General features: G+C 43.1%; 1 protein-coding gene across 5 annotated transcripts in view; it reads right to left on the reverse strand.

Annotated features, from left to right (window-relative positions):
• The window catches only part of TP63 (tumor protein p63), a 222,072-nt gene that overhangs the window by 159,817 nt on the left and 46,316 nt on the right, over positions 1-15,939 (reverse strand). For 3 of the 5 annotated variants that reach the window (XM_074297878.1, XM_074297880.1, XM_074297884.1), the window contains exon 2: positions 1,619-1,747. In XM_074297878.1, coding sequence (XP_074153979.1) covers positions 1,619-1,747 — 129 coding nt within the window. Of the gene's footprint in view, positions 1-1,618; positions 1,748-7,633; positions 7,656-9,107; positions 9,196-15,939 lie in introns of those variants that run through there. The other 2 variants (XM_074297881.1, XM_074297882.1) reach the window with 2 other exon arrangements.

The following is a 15,939-nucleotide window of genomic DNA, read 5'->3' on the forward strand; positions in this document are numbered from 1 at the left end:
TAGATAGATGGAGATAGATGGAGATAGATAGAGAGATGGAGATAGAGAGAGATGGAGATAGATAGAGAGAGAGATGGAGATAGAGAGAGAGAGATGGAGATAGATAGAGAGATGGAGATAGATAGATGGAGATAGATAGATATAGATAGATGGAGATAGAGAGATGGAGATAGAGAGAGATGGAGATAGATAGATGGAGATAGATAGATGGACATAGATGGAGATAGATAGATAGATAGATATAGATAGATGGAGATAGATAGAGAGAGAGATGGAGATAGATGGAGATAGATAGATGGAGATAGATAGATAGATAGTTAGATAGAGATAGATAGGCACTGACCATGTTAGTTTGTAAATTAGACATTTCACTCCCCTTGCTAAAATCTACACTCTGGAGAAAGCCCTTCCCACTAAGGGACACATGATTGCGTACACTTGTGTGTGTGTGTGTGTGTGTGTGTGTGTGTGTGTGTGTGTGTGTGTGTGTGTGTATGTGTGTGTTTTAATCCCAGGTATAAATTTATTTTCCCCCTTGAGTAGAAACTTTAAACCAAGGGAATGACACCAGAGCAGGGAGTGACTTGCAAAGACATTAGAGTGAGGAGACTTTCTAGAGACCCTAATCATTATGCCCTCCATAATGGAGGGGACTGCCTATTCACAGAGCTCAACTTTGGGAGGGCAGTGTCTCCTTCCCTCTGTCTCCCCAACGTCTCCCCTTCTCTTTCCCCACTTCTCTCTAGCAGGTGAGGTAGAGGAAGCATGTCTGAATGAATATAGAGGTGAGTTAGTTGTGAGAGAGGGGGGATTGCAAATAGGAAGAAGAACTAGGGATCAGGAAGTAGATGAGGACATTGTGCATTAGGGGATACTCTAGGAGCTCATTAAGATTTGACCTTTGCATTTTCACCCACCATTTTCTTTTCCACTTGGTCCTGTTAATGTATCTATGTAGCTTCAACCCTAATCACTGTCACTTGCTTCTGGAAATTGAAGATGAGAATCTTTGCTGACATATGTGAAGTGGGAGAGGTATTCTGACCATTTGAAAGCAGCAATATTAATCACCTGAAATCTGACTGCAAACCCTCCCCTGCCAGAACTCTATCCAAACCTTCTGAAACGACACCTCATTGCGACTCCCAGGTGATCCCGGCAGGCCCTGGACCAAGCTGGACAAGGGTCATGGAAAGTCAGGAAAGGATGGTGTGTCTGTGGCCTGGGCATTGGCCTGGCCAAGGAGGGAAGGGCTACAGTCCCTTTCGAATATCAGCAACTAAATCATGCAGGGGTCACAATCTCTACTGGTGGAGAGAAGACCTAAAATCTCAAAATGAGGCATTGTCCGCCATTCATGTGACACGATTCTGCATTATCTATTATGCTCTTACTGGATCTTAGGGCTGAGGGATTCACAGAACAAATGAAAACCCATCTTCCAAGAGAGAGATTCTCTCTACTCAAATGTCAGCAATCCTCTGACCATGAAAATGAGCTCACTCGGAGCAAGGAAGAGCTCCTCTAGCTCCGTGCTTGGAATGGGCCCTATATCGCCTATATTCTGAGCCCTCTCAGGAGCCCGACACAGAACTTGTCTTGTTTTTCTAATACTTACTGATCCAAGAAGTCCCAAATGTGCTGGAAGACACCAGGGCTGAGGAATTCACTTGTCTGGGAGCTCTGAGACATGGTGGATCGATAGTAACTTTCCTTCCAGGAGAAATGGGCGGGAGTGTCCACAAACCTTAGAAAGAATTGAAAAATCACTGAGCATTAGCATTCACGTTTCCACGAGGCTGTGATTATTATCGCAGATGACATTTTGTAATGAACAACGTAGGCCACGATTAAAAACATTTAATGAGAGAGATAGAGACGGAGGAACTGAGAGAGACAGAAATAGAGAAAGACAAAGACATAAGGAGACAGAAAAACATACAGAGAGGGAGCAGGGAGGGGGGAGAGAGAAAAACAGAAAGAGAGATAGAGGTAAACAGAGGAGACAAAGAATGAAAGACTGATACAAAGAGAGAAAGACAGAGGGACAGAGAGAGACAGAAATAAGAGAGAGACAAAGACAAAAGGAGACAGAAAGAAACATACAGAAAAATAGAGACAGTGGAGAGAGGGAAAGAGACAGAAAAACAGAGAGACAAAGGTAAACAGAGGAGACAAAGAATGAAAGACTGATACAAAGAGAGAAAGACAGAGGGACAGAGAGAGACAGAAATAAGAGAGAGACAAAGACAAAAGGAGATAGAAAGAAACATACAGAAAAATAGAGACAGTGGAGAGGGGGAGAGAGACAGAAAAACAGAGAGACAGAGGGAAACAGAAAGAAACAAAGAAACAGAGACAGATACAAAGAGAGGAAGAGATGGGGGTGAGAGGTCAGCCTGATGGAAGGGGTTGGGTCTTAGAATCAAGAGGACCTGACCACATACTGGCTTGTAACTTCACTTCTCTTTAGGACTAGAAATTATTAGGACAGGAAAGGCAAGATGTTCTTTTAAATGATGAAATCAAAGAACAACAGAAATCATAACAGACTCAGAAAATGTCCAAGCTGGAATGGAAGCTCAAAGTGCATTTAGCCCCATCCCTACCTGAATGAGGATGCCCTCTCCCATGAGTCCACTAAGCGGGCGTCCTGGCTGCTCACACACCAAACTAGCATCTACCGCATCCCTACCTGAATAAGGATGCCCTCTTCCATGAATCCACTAAGCGAGCGTCCTGCTGCTCACACACCAAACCATCATTATTCCGAGTTGGCCGGGTAGACCCATAAAACCCTTTCTCCATCTGGTCGCGTTTACTTGTCATAACTACTTAATTGTCTTTGGTCAAGTCTCCAAACTATAATTTGACAGGCATCAAACTCAATTGTTTGTGGGGTAGCTCCTCCAGTGACTTTACCCAAATCTTAATTAGATCTCCCCCATCTTTAGTTCCAAATCCAACCCTCTAAGAAAACTGATTAAAGAGGAGAATTTTAATACAAACTACACTGAAGAGGTTTTCAAATTTGTTTCAGTAATTAATAAAATAAGTGGGTCCCATAAATAGTTTGCTCTTATTTCATACAAATATATCTTTTTGGGAAGAAACATTCCAGCGCATGCCGAGGTTACCCATCATGCCTTTGGGTAGTCCTTATAAATGTCAGGGAGGGTTTCCTTCCATTAAGTTAAAATCTACCCATGTTCCCCCACCACAAAGGCAGGAAGAGCAGGTCACTGGTTCCCAGAATCCCAAATTGCTAAGAGATTATCCCACTGTGACCTCAGACCTTTCTCCAGCATGTGTCCAAATAGTCTTTCAAAGCGTCGCCTGGCCCTTCATCGTGAGGGAGCGTGGCAGCCGCCTTCTGCCAGCCCATCTCCCAGAACCTCTCTCTGCTCTGTTAGGAAGCAGACATTCACCCCCTTGGGAGAAAACTACACACAACACTTTGTGGTTCATCCTTTCAGCCTCTAACACCTTCTTTGGACTTTAAAATGAAAACTAACTTTACGTAGGTCTCTCGGATGCCATTTCAAAACTATGATTAAAACCCATTTTATAGAAGCTATTTGCTCGGCAGGGGCTCCCTCGCCCCTCATCATTCTGCAGATCAGGGAAAGAGAAGAAGGTCTCGGGGAGGTGACTTCCTTCTCAAGCCCCCCTTTCTCTTCCCTCCCCTAAAAAGAGCCCCATCAGCATGAGCAAGGCCATGTTTGGTGTTTAATGAACCTTTATTTCATCTTCTGTACCTGAAACAACAATAACAGAATATGATTTACGGAGATACATGGGTGGGTGGGACTTAATTGGAACTCGGAATTAGGGGGGAGGCCTTGAGGCTCAGGCCACAGCTTCAGCTTTGTTCACTGGCCTTTTACAACTGGGCTTCTGGTTCCCTTGTTTTCCATGGAACTCTCAAGTCCACAAGATTGTTGTTCTGAGCCAGGATTCTCGGGGAATGGAGAATATTCCGGGATATCTCAGGTTAAGTACCCCCTGAGCAACATACTCCAACTGCCTGGTGATGGCCGGCTTCCAGGAACAGTCCTCTATCACCTTAGCAAAGTGCTCAGCCATTACTGCTGGCATTATAAATGCAATTAGACAAACACTTATTATTAAGTCCCTACCTTGCACAAGCCCTGCAATAGGCAGGAGAGCATCTGCCTCTATATCCCTTCTCCCATTTGTCCCCTTGGGCTCTCATCTGCATAATATCTCATCAACGCTTGCCTCCTTATTAGCTTAGGCTAATAGTTGGCTTTTGTTGCACTCAGTCATCCCCTTGCCCCACCTCTGGCGCACTCATCCCAGAGCCGCTCAGTCTTTACTCCTAAAGCTCCTGTGTCTGTCCATCTGTCTGTCCTGCAGCCGAAGAGTCTATGTCTGTTCTGTTATCCCTTTCATGAGGGAAGGAGGAGCGTTTCTTGCTATTCAGGTTTCTCTCCTGCATCTCTTTTCTGGCCGGATTGACCTTCTTGCCCTGCACATGAAGCTCCGGCTCTGGTTTCCTTGTCTTCGCTCAGGCTCTCAAACGAAGGCCGCCACCCTCTCCATCTTTTGGAGATGGATGTTGGCTGTTCCGAGCCCCTTCCAGATGTGACCACAGTCAGTGCTCATTCCTCTGATGATTGGTCATTCTGAAAAACCTTCTCCCCAATAGGAAGGAGCCTCTTTAAGGCAGACATTGCTGATGTATGTTTGTTTGTTTGTTTGGTTTTTTCTATTCTCTGTGGTCCATGTTGAATGATGACTCAGTGGCTTAATATTGAAACCAAAAATGAAACTCTCTATTCAAAGAACTAACACTGTGCTGTGGGAAACGGCTCTGAGTACCGAGAGGAAGAACGGCATCATGCGCAAGGGATGAATAAAAGAGGGTTTTATAAGGAACAGTGTTTCACGAGGGAGACGGTGGGCTCAGAAGGTGACCCCTGAGCTGTGCTTTGCAGGAACCTCAGAGTTTCTACCAAGTGGTGAGAAGATAATCATAAAAATCCCTTAGAATTGAGGGCCCGAAAAGCTGGTCTCACATTATGGCTTTGCTCTTTAATACAATAGGATCTTGCACATCACTCCTGTCAGAAGCAAGTGGAGGGAGTTTTTCCAGAATCTGTAAAATGGGTTTTAATGTTATGACCAGAGTATCATGGGCAGCAATTATGATTAACTTCATGATAAAAATATTTTGAGCTAAATTTAGGTCCCCGAACTGACAAAATGCCAGAGGGGAAGAACTTTTAGGTGGGGAAACTGAGACCCAGAGAGAGGCCGGAGCTCTATTCCATAGTCAAGTTCTGAAACTTCCCTCCTTAGTCATAACATTGGGGGGCTGATGCTTTAGTTTAAATGTATTTTCTGTTGCCACGAACCCCTTATTATGAATTGGTGATTTCCCTTCTTGGATTTCTAGGAAAAAGACAGAGGAATAGAAGGAAAGGCCAGACTAATGCAGGGGAGAACGAGTCAGGGGCCATGGAAGTCCTGGGAGATCCTGGGGGGGACCAAAAAGAGACATCATCCCAGCCGCAGCTCCTAGCTTGGTGCCTGGAAGGAGGGGCACTTAAATGCTGCCTGATGAAGTGACTTTGTTTAATACAATGAGATCCAGGTGGAAGAGAAACGTTTTCCATCCAGTCACCACTTTCTGCCCCTTACACACTCCAAAGACTTGCTCATCTGTGCACATAGTAGGTGCTTAGGGTTAGTCCTCCCTGCCCACCCCTGAGGGAACAGTGAAACATCTGTCCTGCTGGAGCCTTAACCAGCTTTCTTCACTTTGAGTCAGCGAGGTTAAGTGTGTGATTCTGGCATCACTCAATATCACTGAGTGGGAACAAAGGGCTGACAGAGGGTTTTTTAGGGTTGCAAAATGCCTGCCAGGTAAAAATCCCCCCCAAAATCCCAACAAATGTTACCCCCATTTTACAGGCAGGAAGTAGGCAGAAAGAATCACTGGGGGCTACTTGGCAGGGCCTGGGATGGAGACTATAGGGGGGTCAGTCCCAGGTCTAGCGGCCAGCCACGTGACCCCCTGCCTTTCCCGTGAGGGGGCAGCCTGACTAGTGGCTCTCCCTCTAAACCCAGCATTCTCCCCCTACACTGCAAAAACTTCTATTTTGTTTTTAATATGGCTTCAGTGGCCCCGTTGTTTCCGTTCTAGGCGACTCTGGATGACCTCATTGGGGTTTTTCTCGTCAAAGAATGTTGGACTGCTTTGCTCTGTCCTTCTCCAGCTTATTTTACAGATGAGGAAACTGAGGCAAATTATAACTGGCTTTTAAATATAAATGAATTTCCTTTCTTAAATCCTAATTTATGTTATGTTATGCCATGCAGTCCATAGGTCTCAGTAGACATTGCCAAAGAAATGCATCCATTTCTCTCTCTTTCCCTCTGTCTCTGTCTCACACACACACAGAGTTAAGAACCTCTGGCCTCTCAAATGCTACAAGAAGGAGCCAGAGGGGCTTTTACTCACATCAGGGCCACATTCTGTGCCATGGTGGGCAATCTGGTCAGGCTAGAGCAGCGCTCCTGAATGCCAGCACTAACATCCTTCTAGACAGACCTGGCCCAGGTGGCGAGCGGGTCCAGCCGGGCGTGGGTCCGAGTGCCCAGTGGGATTCCCAGGCCATGGTGGCCAGGCTGGCTTGGGCTCTCCAAGTCATGCTAATGGACCTTGTGAGCGGCTCTAGAGCCGCCTCGAGACTCGGGGTGCCAGTCCGGCCTGCATGCACAGACAGGCGGCTGCTTTACCTTAATTTGCCTCCCCTGGCACCCAGCCCCAGGAGGTGGGAAGAGAAGGAGCCTCCCGCCGAACCGAGGGGGCCAGAGGCCAAGAAGCAGCCGCAGCACTGTCTGCAGGCAGAACACCTTGGGTGGGTGTGTTCTGCTGGTGCTGGGCCCACAGCCCCCCCCCCCATTGGATTGGGGAGCCCAGAAAGCCAAGGGGCCATCTCTTCGGAGCACTGAGGGATCCCTCCCCGACTGACCCAGAAAGCCTGGACCTGGAGGACGAACTCACTCATTGGATACTAGGCTGTGCCTTTTGACCTGCCCCATTGCACCAATAGGAAGTAGGGCTGTCACCCAACTGGGCACAGCCGGTACTGAATTGGGGCCTCTTTCCTCAGCTCTTTAACTTTTCTGAAATGCCCGACAAACAGCATCTCCTATGGCACTGACAATGTCCCCATGAGGGCAGAGCTGCATGATCAGCCCCATTTTATAGATGGGAAAACTGAGGCTCAGAGAGGTTAAACAAGGGTCCCACCCAGCAGAGCCAGCAGCTGTGGTCCCTGGAGCCTCCCAATTCCAAGCCCAGCCCTCTGCCCTGGGCACAGTCTGGGAAGGGCAAGGGCAAGGGGAGCAGCTTCAGTGAACTCCCAACTCTTGGCCACCTGGTGCCTCCTGGGGCTTCATTAAATCTGGTTCAGGGCTCTTGTCAAACCAGTCACACCCACTGATACCCAGGCCGAGCCAGAAGGGAGACGTTCCTGCCTCCGAGTTTCCAGGTAGCTTGCCCCGTGCTTTCTGGAAAAAATGCCCGGCAGGGGCCGGGCCGACCCTTCTGAGGCCGCCTCACCCCCCTTCTCTTCCCTCCCCTGAGCTCCGCACTTACCTGAGCTCCTTACCCCAGCAGCCGGTTTGAGTGGGGCAGTGGGGGGGTGGCCCTTAGCTGGGAGGCCTTCTGAGCTAGCCTACCCTGCCTGAGTCCTGGCCACCGAAAGGCTTTGCCTGCCACAGGCTAGCCCACGCCAGCCACAGGCTAGCCCCTCTCCTTTCCTCTTCCCCTCCTGTTAACTTGCTCCCGGGAGGCCCTCCCCACAGCAATTCCTGGTGATTCAGAAAGCCAGAGCAGGTGCTGCCCTCCTCTGCCTTAGGCTTAGGCCAGGCCTCCTGGGTTCAGCTTGTTGCTGGAGATTAGGGGTACAGCTGGGTGCCCTGACCCTGGGGGAGGGGATCTGGAGAAGCCATTGCCCAGCCCTCTGATTTCTGGCTCAGGCCCGGATGCCCCCCACCTTCCACCCCACAATAAGCTGTGCCTGATGGGAGCTCTAATACTCTCCCTGTGATAATGCGCTAATCAGACATGGGAGAGAGGAGGGCAGAATCCCAGGGCACTGGCCAAGAAGTACAGGAGGCAGCCCAAGGGGCAGCCCCAGTCCCACCACTCACCGACTGGACGAGTGGGAGGAAGCCCCTCAGCCACAATTTCTCCATCTGGGAAAGGTGAGTCTCGGAGTGGGGCGAGCCCCTTCCATCCCAACTGAGCCCCATGGCTCCGGATCATTCCCTTCTGGTTTTATGTTTAAAGGGCCCTCTGTCCCTCAGGTACTTCTCCAACTCTGATCTGAAAATTCAGTTGTGTGGGCCATGGTTTGGGGAGGGATCGAGCCAGAATGGCACAGGGAAGAAAGACTTCTAAGGGACAGGGGAGATGTTTGGAATGGGGTCTCAAAGGGAGAAGTAAAGGTGAACTGAGCCCTGCCTCTGCTTATTCATCTGAAGGTCTGCAAGAAAACCCGATCCTGCTTATGATAAATAAAGCCAAGGTGGGAGGACAGAAGGGGGGAAAAAGAGGAAAAAGAAGAAAGCAGAGAGCAAAAAAGCAAAGAAAACATGGACAGCTCTGGGCCCAATGTGTAGAATTCATTATATAGACTCTCTTGTTGAAAGGGAAATTTATTGCTTTATATTTTGATTCCTCTCATGTTCTGTTGTGCACATTATTTTTTTTTCCGTTTTGAATTTAATTTTAAAATAAATTGATTAATTAAACCATAGTTTTAAAAGAAAAGAAAGTCATCCTTAAATTTGTCACACAAGTACTAAATCCATCTCCCAAATCCAAATCTGGCTAATATTCAATAGATGCACAATTTAAAGTAACAAGTGAGAGAACTCTACTTCTCCTTTTAAGTACACAGAATATTGAGGCCCGGAAACAGTAAATGACTCACCCACTCATAAATAGCCCCCATGGGATTAGGGTCAGGGATCTCTGGCTTTTCATAAATGTCATAAAAAAGTTCTTACTGGTCTTTCTATTTCTCATCTACCATTATTTTTAAAGCAAGACAGTCATTTCTTACCTTCCCTTTGTCCCCACGGAAGGTTAAAAACAGAGTCAAACATCATCAGAAAACATTACCACTAGACTGAGCCTTTCAGAGAGCAAGAAATGAGCCACTGAAAACAGCTGGAGAAGAGCAGAAGGCTGACTGACAGGAGCTCAGGTGATCTCAATCTGCACTTCTTCTCTCCCCCCCCCAATTCCCAAATGCCCAAATCAACAACAGGGGGCTTCACATAAGTCATTCAGAGGAACCTATTTCACTGCTTCTGATTTATGGGAAACTTGTTTTAGAGACGGATGTCATATTGCACATTCTTCAGCGTATAGTGGGTACCTGACAAATATTTATTGATTATTGATTGATATTTCAATTATCTGAGACAGAAAACACAGCTGAGAATGAAACTTGAGGACCTTGTGTCAGTAGGAACCCAATGAAGACGACTTCCAAATTGTGGTCACTGACTTTGTAGAATACACAATAAAGAACATTTCTGGTTTCTTATGTTTTCTGAAAGCAAAGCAGGCCTGAATTTTCAAAGGTAAGAAGATTTAGTTTTTACTTATGTGTATGTGTATTTATATACATTTATTTATATATATATATATATACATTTATATATATATACATATATATACATTTATATATATATATATGTTTATATATATATGTATATATATATACATATATATATATATATGTATATATACATGGAAAAGAAAAACAAACTATCCAATGAGCTTTGTTCTATATAAAACAAACAAAACAATAGTATTTGATTCTTTTTTCTCCTTCCTTTCTTTTCTCCTTTAATTTACTCACTTTGCTTCTCTCTCTTTTACCTTCCTCCCTTCCAAACCTGTTCAAAGTCCTTCTGTTACTTCTGCCCCCCACTTTTCTTTCCTAGGGAGTCATTAAGTAGGCAGTGGTTGGATTGCATAAAGGATGGCAATATGAGGTCCTTCTGGCTCCTCCTCCAGGCACTAAACTTTCCTATACGTAAGGACACAAGATACTATGAGAACTCAAGAAAAATGCAGAAGCAGCTAGGATGGGCCTCCATTTTCTTAGCCCATTGAGTGATGACAATGCCTCAGAAGCCTTCTGGCCCCTGGTAGAGGCCGGCCATGGCCATTCCTGGTTACTTGTTTAAGGGGTGTTTCTAAGCATTTCAGATCTCCCCTGGACTCCATCACTGGCATCATTCTAAGATCCCTGACCTTGGTGGGAGTTGCCATAGTTTAGGCACTGGTTGCAATTTCAGGTGAAGCCATTACATGGATGATTACCATCATTACCCTCATCAGACCTAATTATGGAGCCCAAGTGAATACCCTGATCCCTGGAAGCTCCCCAAGGCTTCCTCACTGCCCTTCCTTCAGCTCCTTGACTCTCCTGGGCAAACATAATGCATACACAGAGGGTTAACTCCCATCTGAGAGTCAAACTGAGGATACTCCCCTTTACCCTATCTAATTCAACTCAAAGTCAAATGGAGCTTCATCATTTAATTAACTCCTGACCGTGTCCTGTTATCCCCAGCTACCTTTATTCCATCTCTTAGCCCATTGACCCAGCGTGGAGGCTGCTCCTATATACTTTCTTTTTTCTCTTACTTTTTTATGATAGTCTTGAAATCTGATACTCCTCTTCCCCAATCATGTCCATGAGCTTCACACTCATGTGCTAGAGAAAATCACGTATGATTGAGAGATGTCCTCCATTACAAGATCACTTCACAAGTCATCTCTCCAGAGCCTGTGTCCTAATTTAATTACATTTTAAATATAGAAAAAGAAAACCATAGAAATATGGAAACACATAAATACAGAAATAGAAGACTTGAAGATTTTATGGAACTGTCTCTATAGGAAAGAAATACTTATGATCTTCCTTATATTCAATATTTATTTGGAATAGAGGCAGCTTGTCACAATTGGTAACATTGGGTTTGAAGTTAGAGAAAGTTGGCTCTGGAGGTAATTTCCTATGTAACTCAGGCAACTTCCTAGATAGACCAAAACACCAAAAGGCTATTATCTGGATTGTTGCAGTTATTCCTATACTTAGAGTTTTCTACACATAGAAAATTGCAAACTGTTTACATTTAAAAAATGATTTAGCCAATCCAATTTAATGTTCATCAAGTTTAAAATAAAAATTTTTTAAATAGCATACAAACCTAATAAATTAAAAAAAACACTATTCTCTCCCTTTAGATTATCAGTTCTTTCAGAATAAATAATGCAACTATGATTTATGCAGAATTATTAGATGCCAGGCAATATTTGGATTATTTTCTTATAAGGAGTTTAATTTTGCAGAGTACCATTATCTAATTACATCCTCTTTTTCTTTTCTCTGGTAATTGTCATTTTATTGATGTCTTTATTTTTCATATCACAGTCATAGTAATTTGTGGATAGTCACTTTTCCCCTGTTTTCAGCTTTTCTTTATAAGAAAGACAAATTAGTAAGCAAAACTAATCTGTAGAGCATTTCATCCAGGAGAAGATAAAGACATATTTCCTCAGCTTTTCTCTGGTGAGGACATTGGCATATAATACATTTGTAAAGCTCTCACCTTAGTTATACTTTCCATTTACATTGTTTTAGTCATGGTACATATTGTTATTCTAGCTCTGTCATTTCAATTTGCATTAGTTCAAGCAAGTTTTCTTAGGGTTCTTATGATTTTCTTATGGTCTACATATTCATTATTGTTTATGGTATAATAGTGTTCTATTACATTCATATTCTGATTTGTTTGAAATATTTTCCAAATGAAGGGTCCCTACTTGGCTCCCTTTTTTGTTGTTGTTTTGTTTTTTGGGGGGCCACCACAAAAAAAGGACTTTTTTTGTATATAAAACCGTCTATCTTTGGCCTTCTTGGGTTATGTTCCCAGAAATAAAATTGCTAGGAAAAAAGGAATGAACAGTTTAGACCATTTAGCTCTAGGGAAGTTACTCTTTGCCAAACACTTTTTTTTTTTCTTTAGCAGGTAAACATTTTACCACATTGCTAACCCATAAGTGTTCATTCTTATTTAAAACAATGGGATGGACTAGATTTCCAAGATCTCCTTTCTCTTTGATATTTTATCATTCTTAGAAATTGGTAATGATTTGTGCAGAGAGAAAGGGAACTAGTCATGGGGAGAAAGCAACTTAATCAGAAAGTGAGGAATGACTGCACTAGCACTGCTGGGATAAAGTTTATCCTGGAATTAAGCTAGGAGCTTAGGATCAGTTCAGAATTTCTGAGAAGCCCAAGGATAGAGACCTCCTATGTTCTGAAGGAAACCCAAACCCCAGTGCTCTTAAAAAAAAATCAAATTCCTTGATTCTCTTGCAGCCTTGTTTCTTTCCTGTCACTACAGAAATAGAAAGAAAGAAGCTTCATAGTCTCAGGATATTTTCACGTAACAGGTACTCAATAAACTTTTTGAATAAGACAACAATCGAATAGACAAGAATCTTTAAAGAATAGAAATAAAATCTTGACTTGATCAGTAGCAGAATATATATATATATATTTTTTTATTTGTAACATTATTACTGTTGATTGCTTGTGTTCCTCAAGCTTTCTATGAATTAAAGTAGTCATTTTGCCCAAGTAATCAGACTGAGAGCTCTTTGAGATTAGCAACTCTTCTTGTGGTTGTTGCTGTCCTTTGTTTGCTCGTTTATCCTATCTTTGTATCCACAAAGGTTAGCACAGTTCTTGGTACATACAGATTCTTAATAGAATGAAAGAAATAGAATAGAAAGAAAGTTGCTTGACTGATGTCCTGATGACTATCCCCTGATCTGTGGACTGATGGGAGACAACAAGGTTGTGGTCCCAAGCCTGGATCTTTGGAGGTGAGATTTTATCTTTCTTTACCTTACCTATCCCCCTGTATAATAACAATGGGAAGCTCACCCCAGTGTGGGAATGTCAAAAAGCCACATCTTTGGAGTAGCCCAAGTTCATGGCTTCACAAACACACATTAAAAGAGAGGGGAAAAAAAATCAGTCTTACCAAGTAGACTGAAATCTGTTTTAAAACATAGCTTATTCTCATTATATGCTCATAATTCGTGTTCAACTGAATAACATGTCTTCTGCTGAAGTGAATTCTGGGAAGACTGATGAATTTTTCAAAGCCCTGAATATTTAGCAGGTTCCCCTCTTTTTTGTATTCCAGGGCAAATGACATTCTTTTGGTTCATTCATATTCTATTCATTTTTATGCATCATGTTGCAGAAAGTGCTGATGTGAAAGAATGTATACAAAAATATGACATTCCTTTTCACTCTCCGTTCCTTTTTTTTTCTTATTCTTTTTCATTTAAAATGAAGAATTATTTTCTGTCTTTGATTCTATAAGAAGCTTTTTTGCTGATGTTCATCTTGTGTTTATCATAATAATAGCTAGTGTATTTATAAAGTACTTGAGTGTTTAATGTAAAATGCTTTAAGCTTATTATCTTATTTAATGTTTCTAACAACTCTGTGAAATGGGTATAATTATCCCCATTTTACAGATAAGGAAACTAAAATAGATAAAGAGACTAAAATAGGTTAAGTGGCTTGTTCAGTATCACACAATTAGTAATTTTCTAAGTAGAATTTGAATGCATTTCTTCTTGCCACTTCCCTAGCAAGTGTTCTCCCCACTGTTTCCTTGCCTGTGATACTTTTTTTCCCCCTAGCCTTTCCTTTTCTTATCTTTATCCACTGTATGTATCTTGGGAGACTTCAGAGATAAAGGTATGGTATTCTATGTGGACAGAAGGACAGAAGGAAGAAAAGAAGGAAGGAAAGGAGGGAGGAAGGAAGGAAAGGAGGAAGGGAGAAAATCTTCCACCTGATCAATTCCAGTGTGTGGACCAGTTTTACTCACAGAGTTGTTTGTCCTTCATGCTTTGTAACATGCCCTCCTGGTAGTTACAATTATTAGTCTGCCCTAGGCCCAACAGAGTACCTTTGCTTGAAGAGGACCATGACATCAAGGAGGTGATGGTCTGACATGACAGTGAATTGGATTTGACTGAAGGAAGGTAACCTTGTTAGGTCACCTGCCTCACTTTCCCTCCAGAACCATCTGGATCCAGTGGCAAGATAGCAATCAGGATGACTGGAAATGGCCCTGGCTACAGTGGGAGATCTTGACCTTTTTAATCTAAGGTCTTTAACAAATCTCAGTTTGATTAAGGCTGCACCCATTTAGTGATTAAGACTAGAGAGCAATTGAAGCAAAGAATCTCCTCTTTTATCCAGTCTAAAAAAATCTAATGAATGAATGAATCTGGAAAGCCTCAGGGTTTCTGGCCAAAGCAGAAATGATTGCTATTTACATATAATCTGAGTCAACCAGGACTCAAACAATGACCAAATGGGCCTTGGCCTGGGACCTATTGGTGGCCAATTAGAGACAGATGTTTTGGTGTAAAGCCTGGCCTTTAAGAAATCTAGCCAGTAAATTCCAAGATATCTTTCTTTTTGCCTTCCCTCCCTCCCTTTTTTCCCTTCCTTCCTTCTTTCCTTCCTTCCTTCCTTCCTTCCTTCCTTCCTTCCTTCCTTCCTTCCTTCCTTCCTTCCTTCCTTCCTTCCTTCCTTCCTTCCTTCCTTCCTTCCTTCCTTCCTTCCATCCATCCATCCATCCATCCACATAGATTACCATACCCTTACCTACAGATGAAGGGGAAGAAAGGGAAGGACAAAAGGGAAAAAAGGAAGAAGGATGTCCCCCATGCCTATTATGCAAGTATTTTCCATTCCCTCACCATATTTAGCTGCTTTCATGGGTCAGCTTGTGGACATCTCCCATAAGGTATTTTCCTATTTTCCTAATCTCTTGCCTTCTACAAATGCTGGAGTATGTGCTTACTTTATTGGAGGTTGCTAGAATATAATCTCCTGAAGGGGAGGGGCAGTTTTTCATGTTGGCTTTGTATTTAGCCCAGCATCTGCTATAATAAAGGCTCCTTGGATTAGATAACTGTAGAAGAGCAGCTATTATAGCTCTCCTAGCTCACACTCAACAATGGAACAACTACCACTATAATCTTACAGAAGTCACTTCCCTCCTTAACTATAAAATGAAGAGATTTGATCAGATGGCCTCTCAGATCCTTTCCAGTTCTGCACGGATGACCTTATGTTCCCGCTATGTTGGGATGTAGAAATGCCAAATGCCTAATCGTGATATTTACCAGATTGTTCAATGCCTTCCCAGTAGGCTGAATAACGCTATGATGCAGAAAATCAATAAGAAGAAACATATTATTTGTCAAATGAATGAAACTAGGAAACTTAATTCATGATTAAGGATCCATTTGATAGAACTTTAAAGGTCTTCTCTGCCAAATTTCTATGGGTTCTAATGTGAATATGTTGATCCTGAATCACTCAATCAAGATGGCAGCTCAGGAGCAGCTCTTCACTACCAGAAATTACAGGAAGATGATCTTCAGGAAGCCTGGACATATTGATTTATTCAGATTCTGCAAAGACCTGTACAATGTTACCAAAGTTTTCAAATAAATCAGCACGACTGATGAGGGATGAGTCAGTGGTTTGAGTTATGTGGCAGGAGCTCAGTCGATTTTCCCAATGAATGGCAGACAAATTCCTATCTTAGAATATAATAGCCTCAAGAATTTACCAAATAAACCTTCCTAAGCAAGAATGCTTCTTTCTGACAGAAGTTTTCTCCATTTGGATCCCCAAAAGTCAGAACATCCCATTTAAGAGCATCCCCCTAACAAAGTGCTTCTGATGTAAATGTTACATAAAATGAATAGTCCTCAACGTCGGACTTTAAAGAGGGAATCAAAAGCAACTTGGATCTGGAGGA

The sequence above is a fragment of the Sminthopsis crassicaudata genome, chromosome 3 (genome assembly GCF_048593235.1).
Source record: "Sminthopsis crassicaudata isolate SCR6 chromosome 3, ASM4859323v1, whole genome shotgun sequence".
NCBI lineage: Eukaryota > Metazoa > Chordata > Mammalia > Dasyuromorphia > Dasyuridae > Sminthopsis > Sminthopsis crassicaudata.